This window comes from Heteronotia binoei, chromosome 12 (assembly GCF_032191835.1).
Source record: "Heteronotia binoei isolate CCM8104 ecotype False Entrance Well chromosome 12, APGP_CSIRO_Hbin_v1, whole genome shotgun sequence".
Taxonomy (NCBI): domain Eukaryota; kingdom Metazoa; phylum Chordata; class Lepidosauria; order Squamata; family Gekkonidae; genus Heteronotia; species Heteronotia binoei.
Genome location: NC_083234.1, coordinates 25197791 through 25225660, shown reverse-complemented (window position 1 = coordinate 25225660; position 27870 = coordinate 25197791). Strand labels below are relative to the sequence as shown.

Here is a 27870-nt window from a genome sequence, read left to right as displayed (position 1 = left end):
CTCTTATCTGGGAAAACCGGGTTTGATTCCCTACACTTGCACCTGCTGGAATGGCCTTGGGTCAGCCAGAGCTCTGGCAGAGGTTGTCCATGAAACAGCAGCTGCTGTGAGAGCCCTATCAGCCCCATCCACCTCACAGGGTGTCTAGTGTGGGGGGAGAAGATATAGGAGATTGTAAGCCGCTCTGAGTTTCTGATTCAGAGAGAAGGGCGGGGTATAAATCTGCAATTCTTCTTCTTCTTCGGTGATTTCCCATCCAAGTACTAACCAAGGCTGATTCTGGTTAGCTTCCAATATCTGATGAGACCAGGCCAGCCTGGGCCATCCAGGTTAGGGCAGCATATCTTTACAAGTCCCTTATCCCTGACTTTGGAGTCGGTAGCCATGTACAATGAATTGGCAACGCTGGGTTCAGCTTTTGGGTATACCCGATGAATGATATGTTACATCCAGGACTGCTTCCCTTATTAATTGCAGGAGGTCAACAGATGGATTGAATCATTGAGGACTATTACAGTAGTTTTTCTTGTGAGGCTGAACCTCCAGGTGGTGGCTGGGATTGCAACTGATTTCCAGGCAGCAGAGATCAGTTCACCTGGAGAAAATGGCCACTTTGGAAGGTGGTCTGTATGGCATTATACCCCATTGAAGTCCCTCCCCTTCCCAACCCCCCCTCCTCAGGCTCCACCCCCAAACTCTCCAGGTATTTCTCAACCTAGAGCAAGCAACCCTACAGTCTGAGAGGCTTTTGCGTATTTCTAAGTGAGCAGGTTGGCTTCCTGTATCCAAACAGAATCCATAACGTCCCTCCCAGGTCAGGGCTGGCACCGCCACTAGGCAAACTAGGTGACTGTCTAGAGTGCCTCCCTTCTGGGGACACCAAATTGGGTGCCCCGTGTGACCTGGTGATGTTATCAGTGCGGGGGGGGGGGGCACCAGAAATCAGCCTTGCCTAGGGTGCCAGACAGTCTAGAACTGGCCCTACCCCAGGTACATACGGGATCTCTTTCTCTTCACCAAAAAGCATAATCCTAAATTATCAGCATCATTCAGTCTCATTCATTCTGGCATTCTTAAGGCTGAGCCATGTGGACATATTTACAACTTACGCAAGCTCATTCAGTTGAGTTGAAGCCAAAAATGCAGCCACTGTTGACCACAGTATGAAACATTTAGTCTTCTGCAGACTGGGCTAAAGTTCTACCCCAGCTCAGGTTGCAGAGCATGCGAATGAATGAAAAATCTCAAGCTCAGTTTGAACATATGAAGCTGCCTTATACTGAAGCAGACCTTGGTCCAGCAAAGTCAGTATTGTCTACTCAGACTGGCAGCAACTCTCCAGGGTCTCAAGCTGAGGCTTTTCACACCTATTTGCCTGGACCCTTTTATAGTTGGAGATGCCGGGGATTGAACCTGGGACCTTCTACATACCCAGCAGATGCTCTACCACTGAGCCACCGTCCCTCCCCGTTTGTGTGAAACGGCTTGTGCATTTGTTTTGAAAATGTTTTTATGCCCCCTCTCCAGAGAACCCAACCAAGGTGACTTACCACGGAAAAAATAATAAAAACAGAGAACACCATTAAAATGGTTAAGAATTAACAACTCAGCCAGAGCACAAAAACAGTGGAAAACACTCAACAGTATAAAATATTCTCATAAAATGGTTCTGGGATGATTACAAGAACCAGGGCTTTTTTTTGTAGCAGGAACTCCTTTGCCTATTAGGCCACACACCTCTGATGTAGCCAATCCTCCTGGAGTTTACAGTAAGCCCAGTAAGAAGAGCCATGTAAACTCTAGGAAGATTGGCTACATCAGGGGTGTGTGGCCTAATATGCAAATAAGTTCCTGCTACAAAAAAAGCCTTGATAATGTTAAAATATCAACCCCATAATTTGAAGCCTAGGTTAAATGAAATGTTTTTGTCTGGCATATACAAGTAGGGTTGCCACCCAGTGGATAGGTGGAACTTGGAGATCTGGAATTACAGCTAATCTCCAAAAATCAGTCCCTCTGGAAAAAAATAGCTGCCTTGGAAGGTGGACTCTTAGGACATTATATACCAGTGGGTTCCTTCCCCTCTGAAAACTTCACACTCCCCAGTGTCCACCATTAAATATCCAGGAATTTCCCAATTCAGAGTTGCCAATTCTATGCAACATGTTCTCAGGAATAGAAAAGACAAAGCAGACAAGGAGTTATACCCTACCTTTCACTCAGGGTCTCAGAGCAGTTTGCAATCTCCTTCCCTTCCTCTCCCCGCAACAGACACCCTGTGAGGTAGGTGGGGCTGAGAGAACCCTGAGAGAACTGCTCTTGAGAGAACAGCAACTGACCCAAGGTCACCCAGCAGCTGTGAAGCAGTGGGGAATCAAACTCAGTTTTCCAGATTAGAGTCCACTGCTCTAAACCACTACACCAAATTGGCTCTCAGGTTTGAAGTAGCATGGTTAGGAATGCAATGCAAGATTGCGATCACACACACTAAACGGTGTACTTTCAATCCACATTCAGTGTACTTTCAAACTGGATTTTACTGCATGAACTGGCAAAATCCAGTTGGAAAATGAATTGAAAGTGCATTTATTCCTTGTGATTGCAGCCCAAAGCTTAGAATGGCATCTTGAGGTCTACAGTCCTCAGTTCCATTCTACATATATTTGATCCCCCCCCCCACCTTAAATTCAAGAACATAACTGAATTCCTAGTTGGCAGCTGTGGGAGGACACTACCGCGGGGGACACTACTGAGTCACTGTGATATGATGACATCACTTCTAGGGTGACAGAACCTACCTCACAGAGTGTTTGTGAGGATAAAATAGAGGAGACAAGAATGATGCACCGCACTGTGGGTCCCATGGAGGAGTAAGGCAGGCAGAGCTGGATTAACAATTAGGTCAAGTAGGCACTGGCCTGTAGGCCCCGATGCCTTTAGGAGTCCTAGGCTAGCTTCTCCCCCATTTCCCCCTGCTTGCAGCCCTCCCAGCATACACAACCAGCAACTGAGCTGCTCTTTGTCCGACTTGCCTGGTGCGGCTGCTGCTGGTGTTGTCACCAAATTTGCCTCTCCCCCACAGCTTAGTGAAGGGAGCTTTTAAGAAGGTGCCTGCAGGCTGCACTAGGTGCCATGGGTGCTGGGGCAGGTGTTCAGGCTCTAAAATAATTTGTGAGGGGGCCCTTGAGATTTTTGACTGCCTAGGGGCCTCCACAGGGTTTAATCTGGCACTGAATGCAGGTTGTCAATGAATAAATATATGTAGGGCAGTCCCCTTGCCCCCGTACACTCTCTTTCTACACATCCATTTTGTTTGGATAGCCCCTTCCCCTCTGATATGAATCCAGTGTACTAAAAAGCATTTCAAGATCAAAAGGGAACAATGGAAATGTGGCAGAGATACCTAAACACACCGAGCAAGCGATGAGGCACTGATTCAGTACAAGGCTTTGTCGGGGGGGGAAGCTATGGACGAGGGGGACATTCAAAAAGACGATAATTCAGGAGGATCTTTTGTACCACAAATGCAGAAATCTGTGTGACCAGCAATTTTCTTTTTTCTGTGACAAACAATTTGATCTTAAAAGGGCTCGGAAGGGTTTTTTTTTGGGGGGAAATACCATGTTACCTATTTTATTGTAAATGTACGTCTCAAACCCAACATCATCATCTGGAGCATGACCGGATGAAAAAGAGCAAATGTTTTTTTTCCAGAAATTGTTCCTAGAAGCAAAGACAGTTGCGGTTCACATGTAAATGACAAAAAATACTATAGACCTGCAGAGAGAGAGAGTGTTCCAAAGCAAGCGCGCTGGCATATGGCTCAACGATGCTCCGGTTATTCATGCAGCACCCAATGACATTTTAGCTATCAGGGCCTGAGAGCAAGAAGTATTTCTGATCTCCCGGTAAGCCTAATTCTGACTCCTCTTCTAAATGTAAACGATTTGCTTGTCTGACACGGAGCTGCTAACAATGCATCAACCTTTTCACAAACAGTGGGGAACTTAAAGTTTAAGGACCAGCCTTGCTGGTATCTTTTTAGGAGAAAAGTCATAGAATGTTGTACAGAATGCCAAATATGCTAAAAGTCAGCAAGCTGAGGGACCGGGGCAATACAGATATACCTAGGGACATCATAAGCCAGTTCAAACCAGCTGGTCGTGAGTCACTTCAGACTTGTTACCAGTAAGTGTTCTGCAGAAGGTGCTCTGAAGAACCCAGAAAGGATACAAGCCCTGCCTAAAGGGCAAGCCACATGGCAGGGCTTTTTTTATAGCAGGAACTCCTTTGCATATTAGGCCACACACCCCTGATGTACCCAATCCTCCTGGAGCTTACAGTAGGCCATGTACTAACAGCCCTGTAAGCTCTTGGAGAATTGGCTACATCAGGGGTGTGTGTAGGGCTGCCAAGCTTCCGCTGGGGACAGGGATCCCCTGGTCTGCTGGCAGGGAACAGGCTACTAGGGGATCCCCACCACCGAAGAGTCCCATCACTGTGCGACGTGCCCTGTGCAATGATATCACCCAGAAGTGACATCATCATGCTGGGGTAGGGGACACTCTAGGAATCACAATAAAACTCTACGATATCATGGAGTTTTATCAAAAGTCCTAGAGGGTCCCCAGCACGATGATGTCACTTCTGGGTGACCTCTTCACACACGCAAGAGAACAGTCCACCACTGCAACAGCAGAGGGGCTTCGCAACCCTAGGTGAGTGGCCTAATAAGCAAAGAAGTTCCTGATATAAAAAAGCCCTGCTTATTTGTGAGGGCAGAGGTGAGGGACAACCACTGCCTAATCGAGATAACAGAGCACAGTGTTAACCTCAAGCTGGGACTTGGAGTTCTCCCAGAATTGCAACTGATTGCCTGACTACAGAGATCAGTTGCCCGGGGTAAATGTCAGCTTGGAAGGGTGGATTCTATGATATACCATAGAGTCCTTGATTGATGTCACAGCCATGCAAAGCTCTCTCTCCTGGTGTCCCTACCAAACATCCAGGAATTTCCAAAACTGGAGTTGGCAGCCTTAAATGAGAAGTAGGCAAGGTGGAAATATAGCTGAATGCAAGACAGTTTGATCAGGAAATTGGGCTTTCCAAGGGAGAGGTTGAGATCATTGGAGAGGAGGAATATATATTACTGTTCGAACACACACACCCTGTTATCATGAAAACATATACCATCTGCACACTCCAGTTTCTGGATTACACCCATTTGCCACAATATAGTGTCATGTGAGTGACAAAAGGAAGCCAAGGCAAAACTGTTCAGGATGACACAAATGAGGGCAGTCTTGTTTCTCAGGTTGACTTACTTCTGGGACTGATGCCTCACTAACAATTCAGCAGCCTCTGGAAGGGAGTCCCTTAGGGTTCAAAAAAGATTGTGATCCAAGACACAGTTGTGGGGGGAATGGGAAGAAAAGGCCACTCCATGCCTCCAAGAACAACACGGCCAAAGGCAGGCTGAACTCCAGATAAACGTGTCCCCAAGTAGATAAGCTTTCTTCCTACTGGCAGTGAATAACTGCCACTCGTTACTGTGCGAAGTCTGTGCTTGGGGGAACCAGCAAAACGTGCCTTTCACACCCAATCCTGGGTAAGCTTTGCGACCTCTGACTAGGGCCTTGGAGGGACATTGCATTCATGTTGGAGGTACACTTTAAATCTCCACCCCTTAGGTAAATATAAACATCTGCTGAACCTTTATCTTCGTAAGTGAATCTAACCCACTCTTCTTTCGCTGATGGACGGTCATGTTTTCTTCCAAGAACAATAACTCAAAGTTCTAAGACAGGATGGCAGCAGGGCTGTCCCTGCCACTAGGGAAACTAGGCAATTGCCTAGGGCGCCTGCCTTCTGGGGGCACCGAATTGCGTGCCCCCGTGTGATGTTACCAGTGCGGGGGGAGGGGTGCCAGAGGTTAGCGTTGCCTAGGGTGCCAGACAGTCTAGGGCCAGCCCTAGAAGGAGCAGGAACCCACTTAGGTGAGAACCTGACTAAATTCTCAGCCAAGCCAGATCTGTGTAGTTCAGAAAGCGGCAACTCCTGAAGTAGCATCTTCATTCTGCATTGTGAAATTCCTGAAAATTTGATGGTTGAAGCCTGGGAATGGCATGGTTAGGGGAGCGAAAGGAACTCAGTAGGGTACAATGCCATAGACGCCACTCTCCAAAGCAGTCATTTTCTCCAGCGGAACTGATCTCTGCTGCCTGGTGATCATTGGTAATTCCAGGAGACCTCCAGGCCCTACCTGGAGGCTGGCAACCATAAGAAGTCTCTGATTTGGGAGAGAAAGCTTGCAAAAGCTGAACAATGGTATTGTCCACTGTCTCGACCCAGAGAAGCCAGCAATATCACAGCGTGGCATCCAGTGTAAGCTCAATGACTAATGAGTTTGCCTTCTCCGAGATCTGATAGGATCCTGGAAACATATTTTAAGCCCTTGGGAAGCAAAAACTTTTGACTCAAAGGCAACCCTCCTCCTCCGTGCCCCCCCCCCGCTTCCCTGCCACAATGAACCAAAATCCTCGCTTCCCTGAACGCAGTTTGATCCTCCCCAGCCTAAAGGCTGAACGGCGCCTTTGATTCCATAGAAGCGCTGCTGCTGCCACCAACAGGCCGACAGCGGAACAGCACCTTTCTTCCCCCTTGCCAGCTCTTGCAGGGTGACCTGAATTAATATTCAGAAGGCATCGGTTTTATTTGAGGGGAGAGCAACCCCTCCTCCTTTCCAAAGGCTTGAATTATTAAGGCACCCCACATTTATGCACAGGCTGCCTGCTTCGTGCGGCAAGCACACAGCTGGGATCGGCCGACAAAGTGTGCCGTTAACGTTGGATGGTGGCGGCTGTCTGCATCGCCTGCAAATCCCTTAATGGTGGGCAGTGACCAATCAGACCCCAATCAGGAAACATTCTTCGAGTCACCGAGGGCTGCCGCGGACAGAGCACAGCAGCAAAGGACAGGCAGGCAAGCAGGCAACCCATTTAATGCAGCCAGGATCTGGGAAAACGATTTATTAGGAAGCCCCCCAAACAGCTTTCCCACTTTCTAATTGCCTCCACTCAGTCAGGCAGCCAGTGCGGCCCAGCTGAAAAGTAGCCAAGGCTGCAATCCGCTGGAACTGAAAAGCAGGCCGATATCTGCAAAGACAAAATGCATCAGGGTGATTTTACATGCCATTCTCTCTCTCTCCTCCCCCACCCTTATTATTTTTGGCAGCTCATGAATGACACTTTCCGGCTGAGACCCTGCAATGGGCAGAACTGGCAGACAGCTTAGGAGCAGGTGCTGCTCAGGGGACAGGTCTTTAAGCAAGAAGCCGGAAGGTAAGGGCTCTCATCAGCTAAAACAGCACCTCGGCTTTAGTGGCCCGATTCCAGTGCCAGTGTTGTCTTCTCCAACAGTTTCCCAGCTACGTTCAGGGATTTTTTGGTAGCAGGAACTCATTTGCGTATTAGGCCCCCAATGTAGCCAATCCTCCAAGAGCTTACAGCAGGCCCTGGAAGAAGAGCCCTGTAAGCTCTTGGGGGGATTGGCTACATCAGGGGTGTGTGGCCTAATATGTAAAGGCATTTTTGTTACAAAAAAATCCCCTGGCTACATTACATCCCTGGCTTGTTCGTCTCTCTTGAGGCACCATGTGCGATTTCCCAACTTTTTATACTGGACAACTGTAGGCAGCAGGTAAGGCTGATGGGTGGTGACTGACCCCCAAGGTCACCCAGTGGGCATCGCAGCTAAGCAGGGATTTGCATGTGTCCCCCCCCCACCCCATCTTAAGCCACAAAACTGGCACTCAGCTGGCAAACTGGACTCAACATGGAGTTAATGCTACCGACATCTGCAGTCCATGCGCCAACGTGACATTGAGGGAAGCTCATGGGCTGCCACATCAATGCGAGGGGATCCACTGTGTTGGCATGGAAACTCGTGGAAGGTGCTTTCAAATTTTCTGTTTAAAAAAGAGAGAGAGAGAGAGAGAAGTCGTTACATCGTCAAACTGAGAAGCTATTGTGCGGATGCAGCTCAAGGCATACAGGGGCAGCTGCCGTTAAAGCAACGGCCGCTCAACTGCAAAATCCCTCTATAGAAGTTCTAGCCTGTCCTTTGGTGCGGTGCGTGCGAGGGCCACGTTAAAGGTAAGCCTCATCAAGAAAACAAGGCACAGGAATGAAAAACAGGGTCCTGAACTAATGTGGCGGCTGCTATAGGGGCAGCCAGGATCTGGAATCACTTTTTGGCCCAAATGCAAGGGAAAATTTTCAGTGCATCAAGAAACAGATGCCCACAAATGAAAACTGGGTCACTTAGCTGTGACCTGCATCTTCTCTGTGTTTAGGCCAGCATAATGTAGGCTTCCCAGGCGTTTTTTTGGGGCAGGAACTTCGTCCTTTGCATATTAGACCACACACCACTGATGCAGCCAATCCTCCAAGAGCTTACAGTAGGCCCTGTAAGTAAAGCCTTGTAAGCTCTTGGAGGATTGGCTAAATCAGGGGTGTGTGGCCCAATATGCAAAGGAGTTCCAGCTATATGTATAAAAAAGCCCTGATGCTTCCCTAAACCAAACACAATCCACCAGCCATACGGAACAGCTAAGTAAGGCATCAAATCTTATTTAGATATTTACATCCTACCCCCCTCGCATAGTCTTACATTATCATCTTCTGTGCTTTCCATTTATTCTAACAATCACCCTGTGAGGTAGGCTAGGCTGAGCAAGAATGACAGGCCCAAGGTCACTCAGCGAGCTTGCACGGCAGAACATGGATTTGAACCCGGGTCTCCTAGATCCTAGAGAGCCCCGTGGTGCAGAGTGGTAAGCTGCAGTACTGCAGTCCAAGCTCTGCTCCTGACCTGAGTTTGATATCAGCAGGAGCCAGGTTCAGGCAGCTGGCTCAAGGTTGACTCCATCCTTCCAAGGTCGGTAAAATGAGTACCCAGCTTGCTGGATGTAGATGACTGGGGAAGGCAATGGCAAACCACCCTGTAAAAGGTCTGCCATGAAAACGTCCTGATGTGCCATCACCCCATGGGTTGGTAATGACCATGTGCTTGCACAGGGGACTAGCAGTTTGGTGTAGTGGTTAAGTGTGCGGACTCTTATCTGGGAGAACCGGGTTTGATTCCCCACTCCTCCACTTGCACCTGCTGGAATGGCCTTGGGTCAGCCAAAGCTCTTGCACAGCTGTCCTTGAAAGGGCAGCTGCTGTGAGAGTCCTCTCATCCCCACCCACCTCACTGGGTGTCTGTTGTGGGGGAGGAAGGTAAGGGAGATTGTGAGCCTCTCTGAGACTCTGAGATTCAGAGTGGAGGGCGGTGTATAAATCCAATATCATCATCATCATCTACCTTTACCTTTTTACCTCCCAGATCCTAGTTGCATGCTCTAACCACTAAACCTTTGGTTTTTGGCCAGCCCCAGCAGTCCCTGGCTGGCCACAGCCCACCGCTGTGTGGCTCACGAGTTGTGCAACCTTGACATGAAGCTGCAAATTTGGGGGAAAAAAACCAACGGCAAATTTGCATCGGCTTTGGCAACACTGCAAAACATTTTATGAAGTTCACTAACAGAGTTCTAAGCACTAAAGCTCCGGCAACGATACAAGAGCTCTCCGGCTTTATGCTTTAAAGCACAAGGAGGTCTGCCAAAGCCTCAGAGAAAGGAACTGCACACTATTTAGTGCCATTAAAGATATCCTGTTTCTAATTGTGGCAGTTTTGTAGCCTGGAGTTGCGCTTGGTTAAAAAAAAAAAAAATCTTCAGGATGATTGATCAGTCTAGTTGGGAAAAGAATTTTCTTCCAACTCAAAATGGATCACACAAACTTCTCTTCCCCCCCCCCGAGGGCTCTCCCCATCTTGCAGTGTGCAGGCTCGCCAGCTTGCATGACTCATCTGAAAATACTGGTCTGCAAACACCTCTTAGAGTCCCCCACCTGCTCTCAGCGCACTGTGGTCGGAATTGAATAGGTCTGTGGGGGGGGGGGGGGCTCACACAGAAGACTGGGGAGTCCAGACTGTCAAACAGAGCGGAAACAAATATCCAGGTTTCAATTCTCATAATTGGAAAACCATTTTTTTTTGCAGCGACAGAGAAATGTCCCATAGGTTTCTGCACTGTTATTGCAGCTGCATCAAAGGGGGGGGGGGGGGATATAGAGTTGTCCTATTAAGCCAAATGCAGAAATATGCACAATAGTCTGCAACAGGGATGGCCAAACATGCTTAATGCAAGAGCCACATAAAATAAAATGTCAGATGTTTGAGAGCCACAAGTCATGAAGATATTTGAGGGAAAGGAAGGAGGGAGATAGAAGACAGATAGATGGACAGATAGGGGAGGAGAGGTAGAAAGAAAGGAACTTTAACTTTAAAAGTGTTCTCCAAACTGCTGGCTGGCTTGGCTTGGCGAAGCGACTTAAAGAGAGAAATGCCTTCTCCAAACCAGTCGATGGGGGCTTCGAGAGCCACACAATAATGTGTGAAAGAGCCACTGTTTGGCCACCCCTAGTCTGCAATCTGGCAATAAGAACACAGTATCATGGGCAACAGCAAACCAGACAACACTTTGATAAGGAACTGAAATAGCGGAAGAGAGAATGGTCTATGCTGCCCTATGCTCCCTGGAGAAAGGACAGGTTAAAACGCAATCAAGAAGGTAAATTTTAACCCACATGTGGCAGGATAGGAATGAGCCTTTTGGAAAATTCCCCCCAACACTCTTTTCAAACCACAATGGCTCTGATTGTTCAAGTGCTGGAGTCTGCTAACTCAGGTTCAAATCCTCATTCTTCAGGTGACCTTTGGCCAAACATGCTTGCTCAGCCTAACCTACCTTACAGGATTATTCTGAAGATCAAACAGGAGGAGACAACCACGAGCGCTGCCCTGAAGGCTATGCATGAAAGACAGGATCAAAACATGGCAGACATATGGTGTATCCCTGCTCCACTATTCTGATTCTATTGGTATATATTTGCATCTTAGCCATCTGCTCTATAGAGGACAGCTGCCGGGAAAAGTAGATATCGTGGAATCATAGGGCTAAAAGGGATCTCCAGGGTCATCTAGCCCAACCCCCTGCACAATGCAAGAAGTTCACAAACACCTCTCGTGCAGGAAATTCACAAAGTAAAGGAGGAAGGAAATGCATTGACCCAACATACATTCACAGTGCTAGAAAGACTGTGCATTAATGACAACACAATTGGGATATTTGGGTTCATGCAGAGCTAATTTTTTGTAGCAGGAACTCCTTTGCATATTAGGCCACACCCCTTGATGTAGCCAACCCTCATGGAGCTTACAGGGCTCTTAGTAGAAGGCCCATTGTAAGCTCCAGGAGGATTGGTTAAATCGGTGTGTGTGTGACCCAATACGCAAAGGAGTTCCTGTTATTAAAAAAGGCCCTGGTTTCATGCACTTGTGGACTAGCAGTCGCTGCCCAGTTGGGCACTCTTCCCTGCTCCCCCCCCCACTCAATCAGACAGATCTGTAAATATAGACCTGGGCCAGATGCTGAAATTGCAGCATCAAATACACCCCCAGCTCAGAGCTTGATGAGGCTGAGATGCAAATCGGCATCTTTTGATACACACCACCTGTGCGCTCATGTAAAAGCATTAAGGCCCTTGGCTTCTGTCCAAAACTAATCATGAATGGCTGAGCGTCTCCTCCATCATCCCTTTCACCTGCTCCTGGCCTCTATTTAGGCCCCTTCAGAACATTCCATATGCAGCACCACTACACCCATCGATACAAACCCCTCGATTCCCCCCCCCCCAAAATGCAGCTCCACCTAAATTATTGCGCAGCAATCACAAGCAATCTTTCCCCTTATCCAACACCCTTAATTTAATTCTAAAAAAGCACCTTGTAATGCTGTGACTCTGGTTCATAAATATCTTCTCTGGCTTCATATACCTACTGATGTAGCACCCCTACCAATTTTTTTTCAGGAGCACAAAGGTCAGCACAGATGCAACGAGGCAGAGTTTAATTTTCACTCAAAAGCAGCTGCAAAGGGTTGTTTATTGATCAGGAAAGTGGTTCTGGAGTGCAGGTCACACATGCATACCCCCCCACATCAGCCCCCCCCCCCCCCGAAGTTGCATTTCATCTTGCTTGGGGAGGGGAGTGGAGGTCCCCAGGGCTTTTTTTGTAGCAGGGACTCCTTTGCATATTAAGCCCCACGCCCCTGATGTAGCCATTCCTCCAAGAGCTTACAGGGCTCTTAGTTCAGGGCCTACTGTAAGCTCATGGAGGATTGGCTACATCAGGAGGGTGCAGCCTAATATGCAAAGGAGTGCCTGCCACAAAAAAAGCCCTGGAGGTACCTCATAGTTCCACCTAGGGTTGCCAAGTCCAATTCAAGAAATATCTGGGGGCTTTGGGGGTGGAGCCAGGTGACTTTGGGAGCGGAGCCGGGAACAAGGTTGTGACAAGCATAATTGAACTCCAAAGGGAGTTCTGGCCATCACATTTAAATGGACCTCACACCTTTTAAATGCCTTCCCTCCATTGGAAATAATGAAAGATAGGGACACCTTATTTTGGGGCTCATAGAATTGGACCCCCTGATCCAATCTTTTTGAAACTTGGAGGGTATTTTGGGGGGAGGCACTGGATGCTGTGCTGAACATTTGGTACCTCTACCTCCAACAGCAGCCTTCCCAGAGCCCCAGATACCTGTGGATCAATTCTCCATTATACCCTATGGGACTTGATCTTCATGGGGAATAATGGAGTGCCCAGCAGACATCTCCCTCCCTGCTTTCTGATGACCCTGAAGTGGGTGGAGGGCCTCCAAACCAGGAGATCCCCTGCCCCCACCTGGGGATTGGCAACCCTTGTTCCACACACACCCCTTCTCCAAGGGCTTAAGAGCCGCTGTTACCCACTGTGCTTTAACAACCCACTGTTGCAATGAACCCTGAGAGTTCAGTCTTTCCATCTGGCTGGTGCTGTTCTTGAGATGTCTTCCAAGGTCCAGGAAATACAGTGGTCATGTTCTGTAGGGATCTTGGCTCCAGCCCATTCTGGGTAATGAACGGGCTGCTTTGTTCTTCCCTGTGCCAACATCTGTTCGAGCCACGCTGGTCATTATGTGCAAGTTTGGCTGTCTTAACTTGTTACCGAGCTCGCAAGTAGCGCTGACATTTATTTAATCTTCATAGTCATGTTGACTGTGTACTTAAACATTGCATGGTTATGGGAGACATTTGTTTCCAAGAAGCGGATGCTAAATTGCTGTGATATAAAGGAAACACTTAGCCATTATTGACATTTACCGACTCCTGGCAGTATATAGTCTGGTACTCATTTGTGGTATGGAATATATTTGGAAAGAGGCTTGGGGAAAGCACAAGGGGAGAAATCAAGACCCTTCGCTTCTAATTTCTTTTAACAGGTGGCAGCAATTACAAAAAAAAAAAAGCCTGCTCTCAACACCAAGGATAGATAGATGGTAGTGCTCAGTGGATTTGATGTAACGTGCTTTCCACTTGCCAGTTTGGGGCTGGTAGGGGATCAGAGAAAGATGATGGAGTTTGATGGTCCAAATGCAGATGGAGGGTTCTCTTCCCCAACCCAGCTGGGGGCCAAACCAGCAGGGCTTTTTTTTTTGGTAGAAAAAGCCCAGCAGGCACTTATTTGCATAATAGTCCACACCCCCTGCAGAGTCTTGTGAGCAAAAATTCTACTTTGTGAGCGACTGGCATTAAAGTTGTGAGCTGCTGCATAAACTATTGTGCTCTGGGGTCATCCTTCCTGAGCCAAGACATAGATGTGTGAGTTGGAGGCTAAAAATCTGTGAGCTAGCTCATGCTAACTCAGCTTAGAGGGAACACTGGCCCTGACACCAAGGCAGCTGGAACTGTGTTCCTTCGCGTTCCTGCTCAAAAAAAAAAAAAAGCCCTGCAAACTGGTATGGAAGCAAATTTTCCATGCACATCTCTGAACTTGACAAAGAATTGTGAGTGCAAAAAGGTAGTGTGCTTCCTGACCCCATCCTGGTCTGTCTTCTGATCCTGAATACAAACAGACACTGTCAGATTTATAACAGAATGGAGAGTCTATTTAGAAGAGGGAAGGGCTTTAGCTTTGCCAGTGCCGGATTAAACCCCGTGGAGGTCCCTAGGCAGTCAAAATCTTGGGGGCCCCCTTGCAAATGATCTCAGAGTCAGATCATGCCCTGCTGCCCATGGCCCCCACTGCAGCCTGCAGACACCTTCACAAAAGCCCTTTTGACAAAGCTGCAGGGGAGAGGCAGAGAGAGGCAAACTTGGCGACAACGCCAGCAGCAGCTGCACCAGGCAAGTTGGGCAAAGAGTGGCTCCGTTGCTGGCTGTGCATGCAGGCTCTGAGGGCTGCAAGCAGGGGGAAAGCTGGCCTGGGGGACCCTAGAGGTATGGGGGCCCCTAAAGTGCCTACTTGGCCTAGTTGTTAACCCGGCCCTGAGCTTTGCTCACTCCAACTGGGGCTGCATGCGCATCAACTCAGCAATTGTACGTACATGAAGTTGGATTGGGACCTTGTCTGGATGTGAGCCCCTGCCCAGACACAAACCCCACCCCTGCCTCCAGAGCTGGAATACTTGATCTTGTCTGTGCCCAATGGAGGGGGAGGAGGGCACCAGGAAACAGGCTATTTGCCTAAGGCAACCAAGGGAATCTACAGAAGCCAGTCTGACATTGTAGAGGAACACCTGGACCAGGGACACTTATGGGGCCGGACTAGATCCACTTGTATTGGGTGAATGGGGAGGGGTGGAGGATTGGCTCCTTAAGGACAGAGGAGGGGGGAAGTAAGAATAGGGATGGAAATAGGAGGCGGGATTCACAGACAGGCCAAGGAGGAAGAAACCCTAGAGAGGGAGGCAGGGCGTCCCAGGGGCGGAAAGGAAAGATTGTGGGGCTCAGTTAGCATCCTTATCTTTCCCAGTCCTGAGGCCTAAGGAACACCAGCACAGAGAGCATGATGGCACACAAGTGGAAAGGCCATCTTGTGATGGGCTGCTCATAAACCTCCATGTCTTATTAGAAGTCGCACCTCCACTCCTTGCCAAAGTTAGTGTTCTTATAAGGCAGAAAGGCATTCTGGGTTGCATTTCTTTGCTAGACTTCTCTACTGCTTTTTTTTTTTTAATGAAATTAGCCAAAGTAGTTTGAAAGCATATTTATGGAGCAGGCACATTTATCTAACCAGTGAAAGAGAAGGCAAGCAATTACTTGTCCTCCAGCAATACAAAGAGTGGGGAGTTTAAAGTAACCCCTAGTGACTCCAAACATACTGGAAGAAGAAGAAGACGGTGACATTGGATTTATATCCCGCCCTCCACTCCAAATTTCAGAGTCTCAGAGCAGCTCACAACCTCCTTTATCTTCCTCCCCCACAACAGACACCCTGTGAGGTGGGTGGGGCTGAGAGGACTCTCACAGTAGCTGCCCTTTCAAGGGCAACTTCTGCAAGAGCTATGGCTGACCCAAGGCCATTCCAGCAGGTGCAAGTGGAGGAGTGGGGGAATCAAACCCGGTTCTCCCAGATAAGAGTCCGCACACTTAACCACTGCACCAAACTAGCTCCCACACCAAACTGACTCCCACAATTAGAACACACTAATTGGGTATTTAAAATGGGACTTGAGACTTTCAGGTGAATGAATGAACCTGAGTTATCATTTGTTAATAATTTGCCCTTAGCCCCATATGCACTTTTTGAAATGCATTCACACGTAATCAAGACTTAAAGCAATGCTCACTGCCACAACAAAATTTAAAGCAAGCAATACTATAGCCAGGAGCCAGATACTACTGCAAGAGGACGCTACCACATTTTCTCCTTTAAATTCATTCCCTTTTATCTGGAAAAAGAAATGTCTCCCAGATTCAAGGAATGCTAACCAATAACACAAAACACGCAACGATGCACACAAATATATGAAACTTGAATAGACCGGTAGGATACACAAGAGGATGATCTCCTCTGCAAACTGGTATTGATTTATATCATTTTAACTGTCACATTTTTTCCTAAAGGATCTGGAGAACTGTATGGTAGTACACAGAAATGCTGAGGATTTTGTTAAACATTCTTCGCCCTTCCTTGGAGAACTCCAGTGTTCCCTAGCAAGGAAAAAGGACAATTGTGCCCTTTAAGAGCTATAGTGAGGGCATGCTTAAAATATCTCTGGGTATATTTGTTTAGGTTATGGCATGGCTTTAACTACCAGCTCCAGGGTTGATATTGTCAACATGTGGCATGGAGAAAATTGGGGGGGAGGGGTTGCTACAGCATTCACTAATTGCCTTTTTCACTCCCTTATTGGTAAAAAAAAAAGTAAACAGATAAAAGTAGTCCTCCTGTGCAAGCACCAAGTTGTTACTGACCCATGGGGTGATGTCACATCACAAGGTTTTCTTGGCAGACTTTTAATGGGGTGGTTTGCCACTGCCTTCCCCAGTCATCTACGCTTTACTCCCAGCAAGCTGAGTATTCATTTTACCGACCTTGGAAGGATGAAAGGCTGAGTCAACCTTGAGCCGACTACCTGAACCCAGCTTCCGCCGGGATCAAACTCAGGTCATGACCAGAGCTTGGGCTACAGTACTGCAGCTTTACCACTCTGCGCCACAGGGCTCCCTTATTTGCAGCTACAGGGAAAACTCAGGGAAAGATTATGAAAGTCCACTCCCAGTATGCAGACTCTGTTCATCTTCTGTCAGGCACAAGATTCATCCTTTGGCACCATCCAATGCAACATTTGCTAAATGAACATTTGCGGCACGATTCTAAAAGGTGGATCCTGTGCATGGTGGACAAACCAATTGGTCATCCAAGAGTTCTACAGCCAACATGCATAACCTGTGCCCAGACCAGCCCTGCATATGGCCGCTTGTGTACGTAGGCTACTATAACAGAATGGTGGGCTTCCAGCATATGTTGATGCAATACAGCACAGAAATACACACACAAAAATATAGTTTCACAAAGTACTCAAGATATGTTCCTCAGCCTCAGGGTTCAGTCTGTTAACAGGACCCCCTTCCCTCCCCCCCCCCGGAAAACAAAGTATGGGGAGGAAGTCCACTGTTATTAGAAAAATCTCCCCAAAGAGAAGAAGAATTGGATTTATATCCACTTTGAATCTCAGAGTGGTCACAATCTCCTTTACCTTCCTCCCCCACAACAGTCACCCTGTCAGGTAGGTGGGGCTGAGAGAGCTCTTCCAGAAGCTGCCCTTTCAAGGACAGCTCTGCGAGAACTACGGTTGACCCAAGGCCGTTCCAGCAGTTGCAAGTAGAGGAGTGGGGAATCAAACCTGGTTCTCCCAGGTAAGAGTTCACACTCTTAACCACTACACCAAACTGGCTCTCTGAAAACATGCACAGAGCATTTGTAGGCTACGGAACTGCTCCGAGCAATAACGAAAGAGAGAAATACAGCACAACATGCATCTATGGTCTGGAGTCATTAGCATAGCTTCCATTCATTAACACTAATGCAAGCTATTCAGAAACTCAAGGAGAGCATCTTAGAGTATGAGTAATTGGGAAACAGCTTTCAATGAGGAAAGGCCTTTGCAGATGCTGGCCAAGCGTGTGTGCACTCTCAAAGCAGACCTTTAACCCCTGCCCATTAGAAACACTTACTCCAGGACTTGGCCACTGCATTGCTATTGAAACACCAAAAGCCACCGTCAATATTAACAATATTACCTTCCATTCACACTTGAAAATATTAAATCTAATGAAGTTAAGCTTGCAAAACTCTTCCCCTCCCCATGCAAATAACCTCATCAGGGAGTCTGAATGGGCTGCAGTCCCTGGTCATGCTCCTTGGCAAAGCTGAGGTTGCCACCAGGTAAATGGGTGGGAAGGAAGGTCAGCCAGGAGAGCAGGACTGATTTCCCACTCACTTTATTTCGGTCTCATTGCTCCTTTTCCCTGCGGGGCTGCTGATGGACTTCGCACAAGCTGCTCCAAGTCGGCAAGTTGTCCCACCCCTTTTCATGTCCCCCCCCCGCCCCGTGGCAGACAGAAACCAGTTTTCAGAGGATCCTGCCTGCTGCAGAGGGAACTTGAAGAGAGTCAGAGCAACTCACTGGTCTGGGGCAGTTTGTGCGAAATCCAACAGCAGCCCCTCGAAGAAGAAGAGAGTGAGAGCGGCGTAAGGAACAGACACGTCTGCATGATCTTTTGCAGGCCTCTTAAGGGTGCAAAGGCAATTTATAACACTGTGGAGAGCCAGTTTGGTGTAGTGGTGAAGTGTGTGGACTCTTATATGGGAGAACTGGGTTTGCTTCCCCACTCCTCCACTTGCACCTGCTGGAATGGCCTTGGGTCAGCCATAGCTCTGGCAGAGGTTGTCCTTGAAAGGGCAGCTGCTGTGAGAGCCCTCTCCAGCCCCACCCACCTCACAGGGTGTCTGTTGTGGGGGAGGAAGGTAAAGAAGATTGTGAGCCGCTCTGAGACTCTTCGGAGTGGAGGGCGGGATATAAATCCAATATCATCATCTTGCTCTTTAAAAGCCTTCCTTGGAATGTAGTTCTGCTCCCAGAGAAGCTTGCGTATTATGACTACCAGCAAATATACTGAGAATAAGCAGATTCTGCATATTGCCCCAAAGAAATGCTCAAACAGCCTGTTTTATTTCTTCTAAGCAGGCCTTGTATTCATCAGCAGGAGCTCACAGGAGCACAGCTCCTAAAACTTTCTGAGGGTTCCCCCTTCTCCTCCCCACCTACCTTGTCCATTGAACAGTAGGTGCAGCTGCATAACAATCCTTAGATTAGGAGAACAGTCAGCTACCAGGGGCTTTGCCACACCCCCAGCAGCCTTCATTAACCCCTGGAGAAGCCCGCACCATCCTTTCTCCGCTTCTTATGTGCTTTTGGGCTGCCGGTGGCTTGCTGGCCTTTTGACTGAGGGAGCAGCAGCCCAGGAGAGCCCCAGGTGAGCAAGGCCTGATTGAGCTGGCTGGATCTCTAGCCAGCCCAAGCAGGCCTCGCTTGCCTGGGGCTCTCCTTTCTTGTGTCAGGTTGCTTTTGGCTGGTGGGGGGATATGCTAATGAGTTACAATAATGAGCTCCATCACCTATTTTTCTACAAAATGACACCTGCTTCTAAGCATCTGAGGGCAGACACAGCTCAGAACCTTTGGACACTGCATTATTTTAAGCTTTTCCAACATACACACCTTTTGAACGCTGCACTTGCTCTACCCAGCCCCCGCCCTCTCTGCAACAATATCCACCTGCTGGGCAAACAACGGTGCAGCCAGAATTTAAGGCATTGCATGGTGTGCGAGGAATGCAATGTGCTAAAGCAGCACAGCTGAACCCTGGGAAGAAAGCACCATGCAGGTGCACCCTTTAATTACATGCTGGAGTACACTGGAAATGAGTTCCACCAAAATCAATGGGACTTACTTCCAAGTGTATGCGTTTAGGATTGAAGATGCAGCTCAATACAGTGCAGAGAAGGGGGCGGATTGCTCTTCAAAAAGTTCTTTGGTCCTGAAGTGCACCTCACTGCAACAGAGAAACAACTTCCACACAGGCCTCATTAATGGAGCAGCTTACACCAAACTAGGGAGAAAGCAGTGAGAGCGCAGCACGCTGGTCTTGCTTATTGGTTTTTTCCCAAGGTCGTTTTCCTGACTCTAACAGTCCTGTGATCCTGTTTGCTGCAAGATTTGTGTCTACACGCAGAAGAGATCTTAGCCCCACAGCGACAGGGGCAGCTGCCCCAGACTTGGGGGAGGGGGGATGACTGCCTAGCTACCCAGGTGCCAGTCACAGGGGTGCCAGCCTCCATGCAGGACCTGGTGATCTCCCGCTGTTACAACTGATCTCTAGACAAAAAGAGACCAGTTCCCTTGGAGAACACAGCTGCTTTGGGGGGTGAACTCGATGGCATTGCACCCTGCTGAGGTCCCACCTCTTCCCAAACCCTGCTGTCCCTAGGCTCTAATCCCCAAAGGTCCAGGTATTTCCCCACCCTGAGCTGAGCTGTCAACCCTATTCCCGCAGCAGACGAGGGACTCACAGCAGGAGCAGTCAGTAGCAGGCTGAGCTCAGAGCCCCAGAGTCACTAAGACCACCACTGCATACACATTAGGTAGCCGTCTCTCAATCCAGGCTCCCTTACTTGGATTCTCACTGGTCAACACGGTCGGCCCTGCCACTAAGCAAACTAGGCGATTGCCTAGAGCACCAGCCTTTTAGGGGCACTGAATTGGGTGCCTGCCATATGACTCGGTGACATTATCAGTAGGGGGGGTGGGGCACCAGAAATTAGCCTTGCCTAGGGTGCCAGACAGTTTAGGGCCGGCCCTGCCGATTAAGCAGGAGTTTGGGGATGCTGGGTAGGGGGAGGGACTTGTTGCTATGGAGTTTAATTCATTGATTACCTCTGGCCCCTGGGCCTGCAGCAACCTGAAACTTGATTCTTCCTTGCCTGCCAGAAGGACCACTATATGCTGACATAAGAGTGTCTTAAACCCAGGACTTCAAAATCTGCTCTCCCCTTTTGATTGTGTAACATCTGGCCTGATGAAGAGTTCTGGTGTACTCAAAAGCTTGCATACGGTTATGCCATTGGGTTGATCCTAGATTGTCGTCTTCCCTACATCTGTAATTCATATTTTGGTATTTTCTGTTGGAAATACCAATATATCAGGCTCATCTACAGCAAATGTAAACATAACAAAGTATTACTTAAAGCGCATTACCTTGAAACACCCATTTCCCTTTTTTGAATCATTCACACGCAAAACCTCGTTTCTTCCTAACCTCCCCAATCTCTCTTCTTCTTTGGATGTTTCTTAAGGTGGACACTTCCCTACACATTTCCCCTCCTGCTTAGGCTATCTTGGGAGAAGTCACAAGAAAAGTTCAGACACAGCTATAGCAAATCCCCATTTGGCACTAAGGATGCAATTCCTCTCACAGGGGTCCTTCCATTGAGAATTAAGGAAACGGCGTCCATTCTTGCAAAACCTGCCATATGTCCAACGTGCAGAATCAATGAGAGGTGAAAGCACGAGCACTACAGAACTGCTGTCCTGTGAGCAAGACAAGAAGTCTTGAAGAGCTCCAGTAACATCCCAAAATGTGCAAAGTACCAGCACAATCAGAATCTTGCTGAAAGACCATGTCTCAGCCAAATGCAACCCTAAGCACAGACAGACCCTGGTGGCAGACTCTGCCTGGATGGAGTATCTGTATGAAAGAGAATGCTCCAGAGAGATGACAGAGAAGAATCTATCGGTTCTTGGCATAAAGGAGAACCATGACAGATTGCAAGATGGAAAAAAAACCCAAGGACCTATCAGGGCTTTTTTTGTAGCAGGAACTCCTTTGCATATTAAGCCACACACACTTCATGTAGCCAATTCTCCTGGATTTTACAGTAGGCCCTATCAGAAGAGCCCTGTAAGATCTTGGAGGATTGGCTGCATCAGGGGTGTGTGGCCTCAGGCCTTGGATTCAGCGGGAGCTCATAGGAGCACAGCTCCTGAACCTTTCTGAGGGTCCCCCCTCCTCCTTCCCACCTTGCCCATTGAATAGCAGGTGCAACTGCATAACAATCCCTGGATGAGCTCCACCACCTATTTTTCTAGACCCTGGAGAGCCACTGCCAGTTTGAGAAGACAATACTGACTTTGATGGACCAAGGGTTTGATTCAGTATAAGGCAGCTTCATATGTTCATATGTTCTACAAAATGACCCTTAATATGCAACGGAGCTCCTGCTACAAAAAAAAGAAAAGAAAAGAAGCAAGCCCTGGGACCTATCATTGAAGGTCCTAAAACAAAAAGTCCTTATGCTGCACAAGTCAACCAAGCCTTCCACTTCTTGGTTTTTAGGAGCAGACATTACCACAACCCTGGAGCTAGCTGAATCAAGCAGCCCTTGCAGGGCTGTAATCCAACAGGAGCGACTTGGCTCAGGACTGGGCCCCGGCAATGGCATAGGCCTGCCATGACTGATGTGGCCCAGGCCAGAGCTGAAAGATGCCGCCACATCACTTGGCTCGACCTGCGCCGTTCTGTTTCCCCGTCCACCTCCCCTGGTGTAGGCGCTGCTGTAACTCAGACTTCCCTTGCTTGAAAACAAAATCAGATTTATAAATTAGGTCCATGTGGTCCGTGTGGTCATGAGTCACGCAACCCCTCCTCCCCCCCCCCCAAAAAAATCAGCTATGAAGAGCACCAAGGGTCTTGCCCATGACAGCGCCGAGTTCTGCTCAAGGGCACCGGGAGGATTCCACTCAGCTGTGACAGGTTGCCACCAAGTTCCAGATCTGACTGGCGGCAGGGGGCCTCTCTCTCTCCTTGTTATTTCCCCCTTCTCAACTCTTTTTGGAAAGGGAACGAAATAGTAAAGGGAGGGGGGGGGAACCCAGGCAAGATAAAACTCTTCATGTTTTGTCTACGACAGGGACACTTCTCTTTCCACCAAGGAACACCACAGATGCCTTTTGCCAGCAGGAGGCAAATTGCCTTGTGACATTATACCTTTTTTTTTTATGGCCTTGACAGCTTAGAGAAAGTAACAGCACCAATAGAGGGAGGGAAAAAAAAGAAAAGAACAACAGGAAAGGAGAGGTGGAAGCCAATGCAGACCCATCAGACAGAACACCAGCCGCTGTTGGATTTCAGACCCCGGCTTCTCGCCCACTTGTTGGCAATGAAGATGAGAGCCCCATGCACTAAAAAGGGGCACAGAGAAGCTATTTGCGAGCCACCTTAAGAGAAATCAGGCCTTCCCCGTTAAAACACATTTTTTTGTAATTTCCATCCTTAAAAGATCACCTCTTTTAATTATTTCACAACCCCCCTCTGTGCCAGAGGCCCAGGGGGAAACAGCAGGAGCGGAAAGGTGGGCACAGTGGATTTGCCACCAGACATTCATACGCTCGGAAAGACTATTGAAATCTGGCTTTGAAGAGCATATCAGACACACACAAAAAAATTATTCCACTAAGAAGCTTTAAAAGGGGCTCTGCAGGGATGTGGAAATGTATTAGCCGGCTCTTCTCTAAAAGGCAGCTGTACTTTTTCACTGAAAAACACCAGCTGAGACAGGTCAAACCGATACCTGTTCAACCACTGCACACTGGGAACGCACATCAGTACCATATCCTTAGGAGACAATGCTCGCAAGAGAAAGACCAGAGACTCCCACAATGTGGTTGCACTCGCCGGATAATGCAATAGCATCCCATGAACATTGCAAAGATATCGCAGGGGTCACGCAAGAGTACACCAATTAGTAAGAGACCACAAACGGCACTGATGGATCCAGAGATTCCATATGTCTGCTGTGCACTCTACCCGTGCCTCTCTCAGGCGTGCATACATGCATGGATATACACTCAAACTTCCGTCATACAACTCAGGGGGAAATGCTGCTTGCTCTAACCCTAACTAAATTCACAGATATCAATCCTCCTGTCTGCCCCTGGAGTAAGCTGTTTCCCCCCTTTGCCATCCAGTTATCGAATATCTCAATGCAACAATGAGGACTAGAAACTAGGCACATTTTTTATTAAGTGAAAACTCAGAGGTTTAATACAATCCCACAGGTTGTGGGCAGAACCTTGTAGGTAGCATGTAGCCCACCTTAGCATAAGACAGCCCCAAAGAACTGGATTCCAGTGATGTGATGTTCATTTCGTAGCGTAAGGCAAATAGGAAGACCAGTAAAGCTAAAAAGCATTCCATGGCCTGAAACATAATACCCTACTACGTTTGCCAATGGACTGATAGAAGTTAATGGATATTTGCTTCCAAGTTGGCTCGCATAACTAGCTCCGTGTCTCAGACAAGCATTTGGAAATACGCAAACTCTTCAGCACCGCTTGCCCTGCAGGGTCCTTGGAAGTGGACCGCAGGTGGGAGTTTGGTATTAGCTACCCCCAAATGGACCGCAGCAGGGAGATGGGTCTTGCATCACCGCTTAAGCTGGATTTGGTAGCAAAGGCAATCCACTCGTGCTCCAGTGAGCTAGTAACCCAGTTCCCCATAGTCACATCTCTTGTGTCTTGGCACCCAATGGCAGATGGTTGAAATTCGGGGCTCATGCAGGGAACAGCAGCAGCTTCTGGAGAAGGACCCTGCCACCATCTCACCAGACTCCAGCAAGTTACCAACTACCCACTTGATGCTTCAAAGGAGGGGGGGAGGGGAAGAGAAGAGATTCAACAAGACGAGATAAAAGCAACCTCGTTGGATGTTGTGCTCTTACTTTCAGGTGCTCTAGGATAAAACAACCTCCTTGGATGTTGTGCTCTTACTTTTAGGGACTGGACAAGGCTTTGCAAGAAAGGCCGGGCGGTTGTGGCTCTGTTTTGGGAACCCCTCCAACTCCTCTAAGCCTCGCAATGTATTGACTTCAGGGTACCAGGAACAGGAGATAGATAGCCACTGGCGTTTTCCGCAAAGCACTCTGCGTCTACACAGAGGACAGCGTTTCTGAGCCCCCATCGCCATGCATTAGTTTTGGCAGAAAGCCAAAGACAAGCGATTCTCTGCTTTAAAGAGGGGAAAGGAGAAACGGGGGGAGGAAGGGAAACGGGGGGCGAAGCGCAGCCGCTGAAACCCGAGCAACAACAGTCCACAAGACAGCCGGTGCCACCGCGCTCCCCAAAGGGAAAGAGGCGCAGAGCGGCCCCAGCATAAAAGCCACGTCCCGATTCAGACAACGCTCCCCCACCCCGAAAAAAAGTTTCTTCCTTTCCATGCCGAGAACAGATGGACCTGTTGTTCGTGCCTTTTAAAAGCAACGCTGATCCCCCCCCCCAACCAGAACCACGCTGGGATTGGTGGGGTCTCCATAAAAAAACCAGATGGCACGCACAGCTTGGGCACCGGGAGGGGGCGGCTGCCAGAGGCTCTGGGAAAGCGGAGTTCCTCCAGCTCCCCCGTATTCCACAGGTGACGGCCCACACGCCGCTCGCAAGCAAGGGGGGTCCGCTCCGGAGTGGATTCGGTTCGCTTCCCCCCGGGGCCCTTAAAGAAGCGTGGCAATCCGTTTCTTTAAGCTAGACACCCCCCTCCACACACACACAAACACACACACACGCTTCAGGGTCTCTCTGGATCTTTCTCAGACCAAGGCTGTAACGCGCGGAACCCCTCCCGGACTTCAAGCTCCAAACCGAACCAGCCTCCCCGGGCCGGGCTGCTCTTTCTTTCCTCCGCAGACACATCACATTCCAAGCCACCCTCCAGCCCGATCGTGCGTCTGGTTCGCTCTCTCTGTGCAGCCGCGGGGCGGTGGGGCGCACACAGAACCCCCCACGAGAGAGACGCCCACCGTGGCGCAAAAAACAACCCCCCTCTCCAACAGCGAAGGCAGAGGCACCTTCTCAGCCGCGCACGTCTGGACGCACTCCGCCGAACGCCCCTTCGGGCTGCCCGTCTGGACACACACAGAACAACGGCTGCACCCACCGGGTTGGCACGGATGTCTAGGGGAAAGCCTGCGTGCCCGGGATCGGTGCGATCGCCTAAACAACCCCCCCCCCCCAAGCCCTCTTTTGCAAACCTCCAAAGCTCGCCTTGGCCACAGACCGGAGAAGCTGGATCGTGGCACAGGTCTCTTTTAAGGGCGCTCCAAGGTGCTGCTGAACACCGCCGAAAGCCTCGCGTAACTCTTTTTCCTGCCCGCTAGAAGAGACCGGCTGCGGCACCCGAAGCCCCAGCGAGCGAGCGAGCGAGCGGCCGGAGGAGCCGGCGAACCGGCTCCGGCGGCCGGAGAGAAAGGCAAAACGGCGCGCACGGCACACACACAGAACGCACAGCCCGGAGCGAGGCACAGGCGACCGGCTGGGAACGCAAAAGTCCTTGGAGTTGCGCGCTCCCTCTCCCTGCAAAACCCCACCTGGAGAGGGGGAAAGTGTGTGTGTGTGGGGGGGAGAAAGTATAATCTGTGCGTAATTTCCAAAAAGTCCCCGCAGGGCTCCTACCTTGGCTGAACAGGAAGAAGCCGAGGAGAAGGAGGTCTGCCTGGAACGCTTTCATTCCTTGAGCGCAGAGAAGAGCCAAGAGGGGAACTTGGCACGCCGGGGAAGCGGTCCCGCCGATCCGCCTGCCTTTAGCCTCCTCCCGGCCGGCGACTTGGTTCTCTCGCGGGCGCTGCTGCCGCTGCCTCTTTTCCGCTCGGAAGAGCCCAATGGCCGGGGCTGTCGCTGCCTGGCGACGGAGTTGGGTTTCCCCCCCCGGCTGCCTCTCCTCCTCGGCGGCTCGCCTGCTTCCCTCGCTCATGGACGCGCTCCTCGCCGCTCCATTCCCAGGCTCTGAGCCTCCCCAGCCTCCTCCCGAGGAGCTCCTCCCACCGCCGCCGCTGCCTTGACTGGCACACACGCCCAGCCGCCGGGAGAGGGCTTAAAGAGGAACTACTCGCGAGGAACGCGAGGAGAGGGGGCTCGCTTCCTACCCACCCCTCTGCCTCGCTGCAAAAATGTTAGATTGCCAAGTTTAGGTCGTTTGGGGCGGGGGAGGGCGAGCGCCAGTCCGGGCTAATAAGAACTTGAGCCCCCTTCTCCCATGAAAGGCAAGGTTGCCATAGGACTCATGTGCATGCTCCAGAGCCGCTGTCGTCGGATGCTCAATTTGCTTCTGAGGAGGCAGACTGAGGCGGCTCGCAAACTTACTCCCCGCGCCGCCGGCATTCATTTCCCCTCTTCCGAAGTAAACCTCGTTATGCTCAAGGGGACTTTCTAGAAAGTGGGCACACCTGTGCAACCTAGAGCAAACATCTCCACCCCACCCCCACCCCCTCGGGGGAAAAAAAGCTTCCCTTCTCCTGCATTGCAACTGGAAATGCAAATATAGATTGGAAAGAGAATTGCTAACAGATTTGCTGCCCTTTTTCACCGGCTTTGCGTGCGGAAAGCCCCGGGTTCGATTCTTGACAAAGGCTCCCTTAAGAGGTGGCCTGAGAGACCATTGCCTGTAGAGCTGACCAAAGGGCCTGATTAGGTATAGATCACTTTCAGATGTGCAGGTAAATTCTGTAGAACACAATATAGAGCAGGGGTGGCCAAACTGTGGCTCAGGAACCACATGTGGCTCTTTCACATATATTGTGCCCCTCTTGAAGCTCCCACAGCTGGGAGGACACATTTGTCTCTTTAAGTCACTTCTCCCAGCCAAGCCAACTTGCAGCTTAGAAAATGCATTTAAAATTGCTTTCTTTTCACCTAACCCACTTCCCATCTCCTTCCTTCCTACATCTGACATTCATGTCTTGAGGCTCTCAAACATCTGACGTTCATGTCTTGTTGCTCTCAAATATCTGACGTTTATTCTATGTGGCTCTTATGCTAAGTAAGTTTGGCCACCCTTGATATAGAGGGTTGCCAGTTCTGGGCTAGAAGATACCAGATATTTTTTTGGAGGGGTGGGGAGGAGCTTGGGGAGGGCTGGGTTTGGGAACCTCAGCAGAATATAATGCTATAGACTCAACTCTCCAAAGCAGCCATTTTCTCCTGAGGAAGTAATCTCTCTAGTCTGGAGATCAGTTGTAAAAAACAGGAGCTCTCAAGGCCCCAGCTGGAGGTTGGCAACTTTAAAATATGCTAAGGTTGAACCATACATAGGTGGTGGTGGTTGTTCAGTCACACAGTCAAGTCTGATTCTTTGTGACCCCATGGACCAAGTCACATGGGGAGGGACGGTGGCTCAGTGGTAGAGCATCTGCTTGGGAAGCAGAAGGTCCCAGGTTCAATCCCTGGCATCTCCAAAAAAGGGTCCAGGCAAATAGGTGTGAAAAGCCTCAGCTTGAGACCCTGGAGAGCCACTGCCAGTCTGAGAAGACAATACTGACTTTGATGGACCAAGGG

The 27870-nt window shown here is 49.3% G+C and overlaps 1 protein-coding gene across 2 annotated transcripts in view; it reads right to left on the bottom strand.

The window, feature by feature from the left end:
* The window catches only part of KIRREL3 (kirre like nephrin family adhesion molecule 3), a 1087808-nt gene extending 1061478 nt beyond the window's left edge, over positions 1 to 26330 (bottom strand). For both annotated transcript variants that reach the window (XM_060251091.1, XM_060251092.1), the window contains exon 1: positions 25993 to 26330. In XM_060251091.1, coding sequence (XP_060107074.1) covers positions 25993 to 26290 — 298 coding nt within the window. In that variant the 5' untranslated portion in view covers positions 26291 to 26330. The remainder of the gene's footprint in view (positions 1 to 25992) is intronic.
* Between the last annotated feature and the right edge of the window lie 1540 nt (positions 26331 to 27870).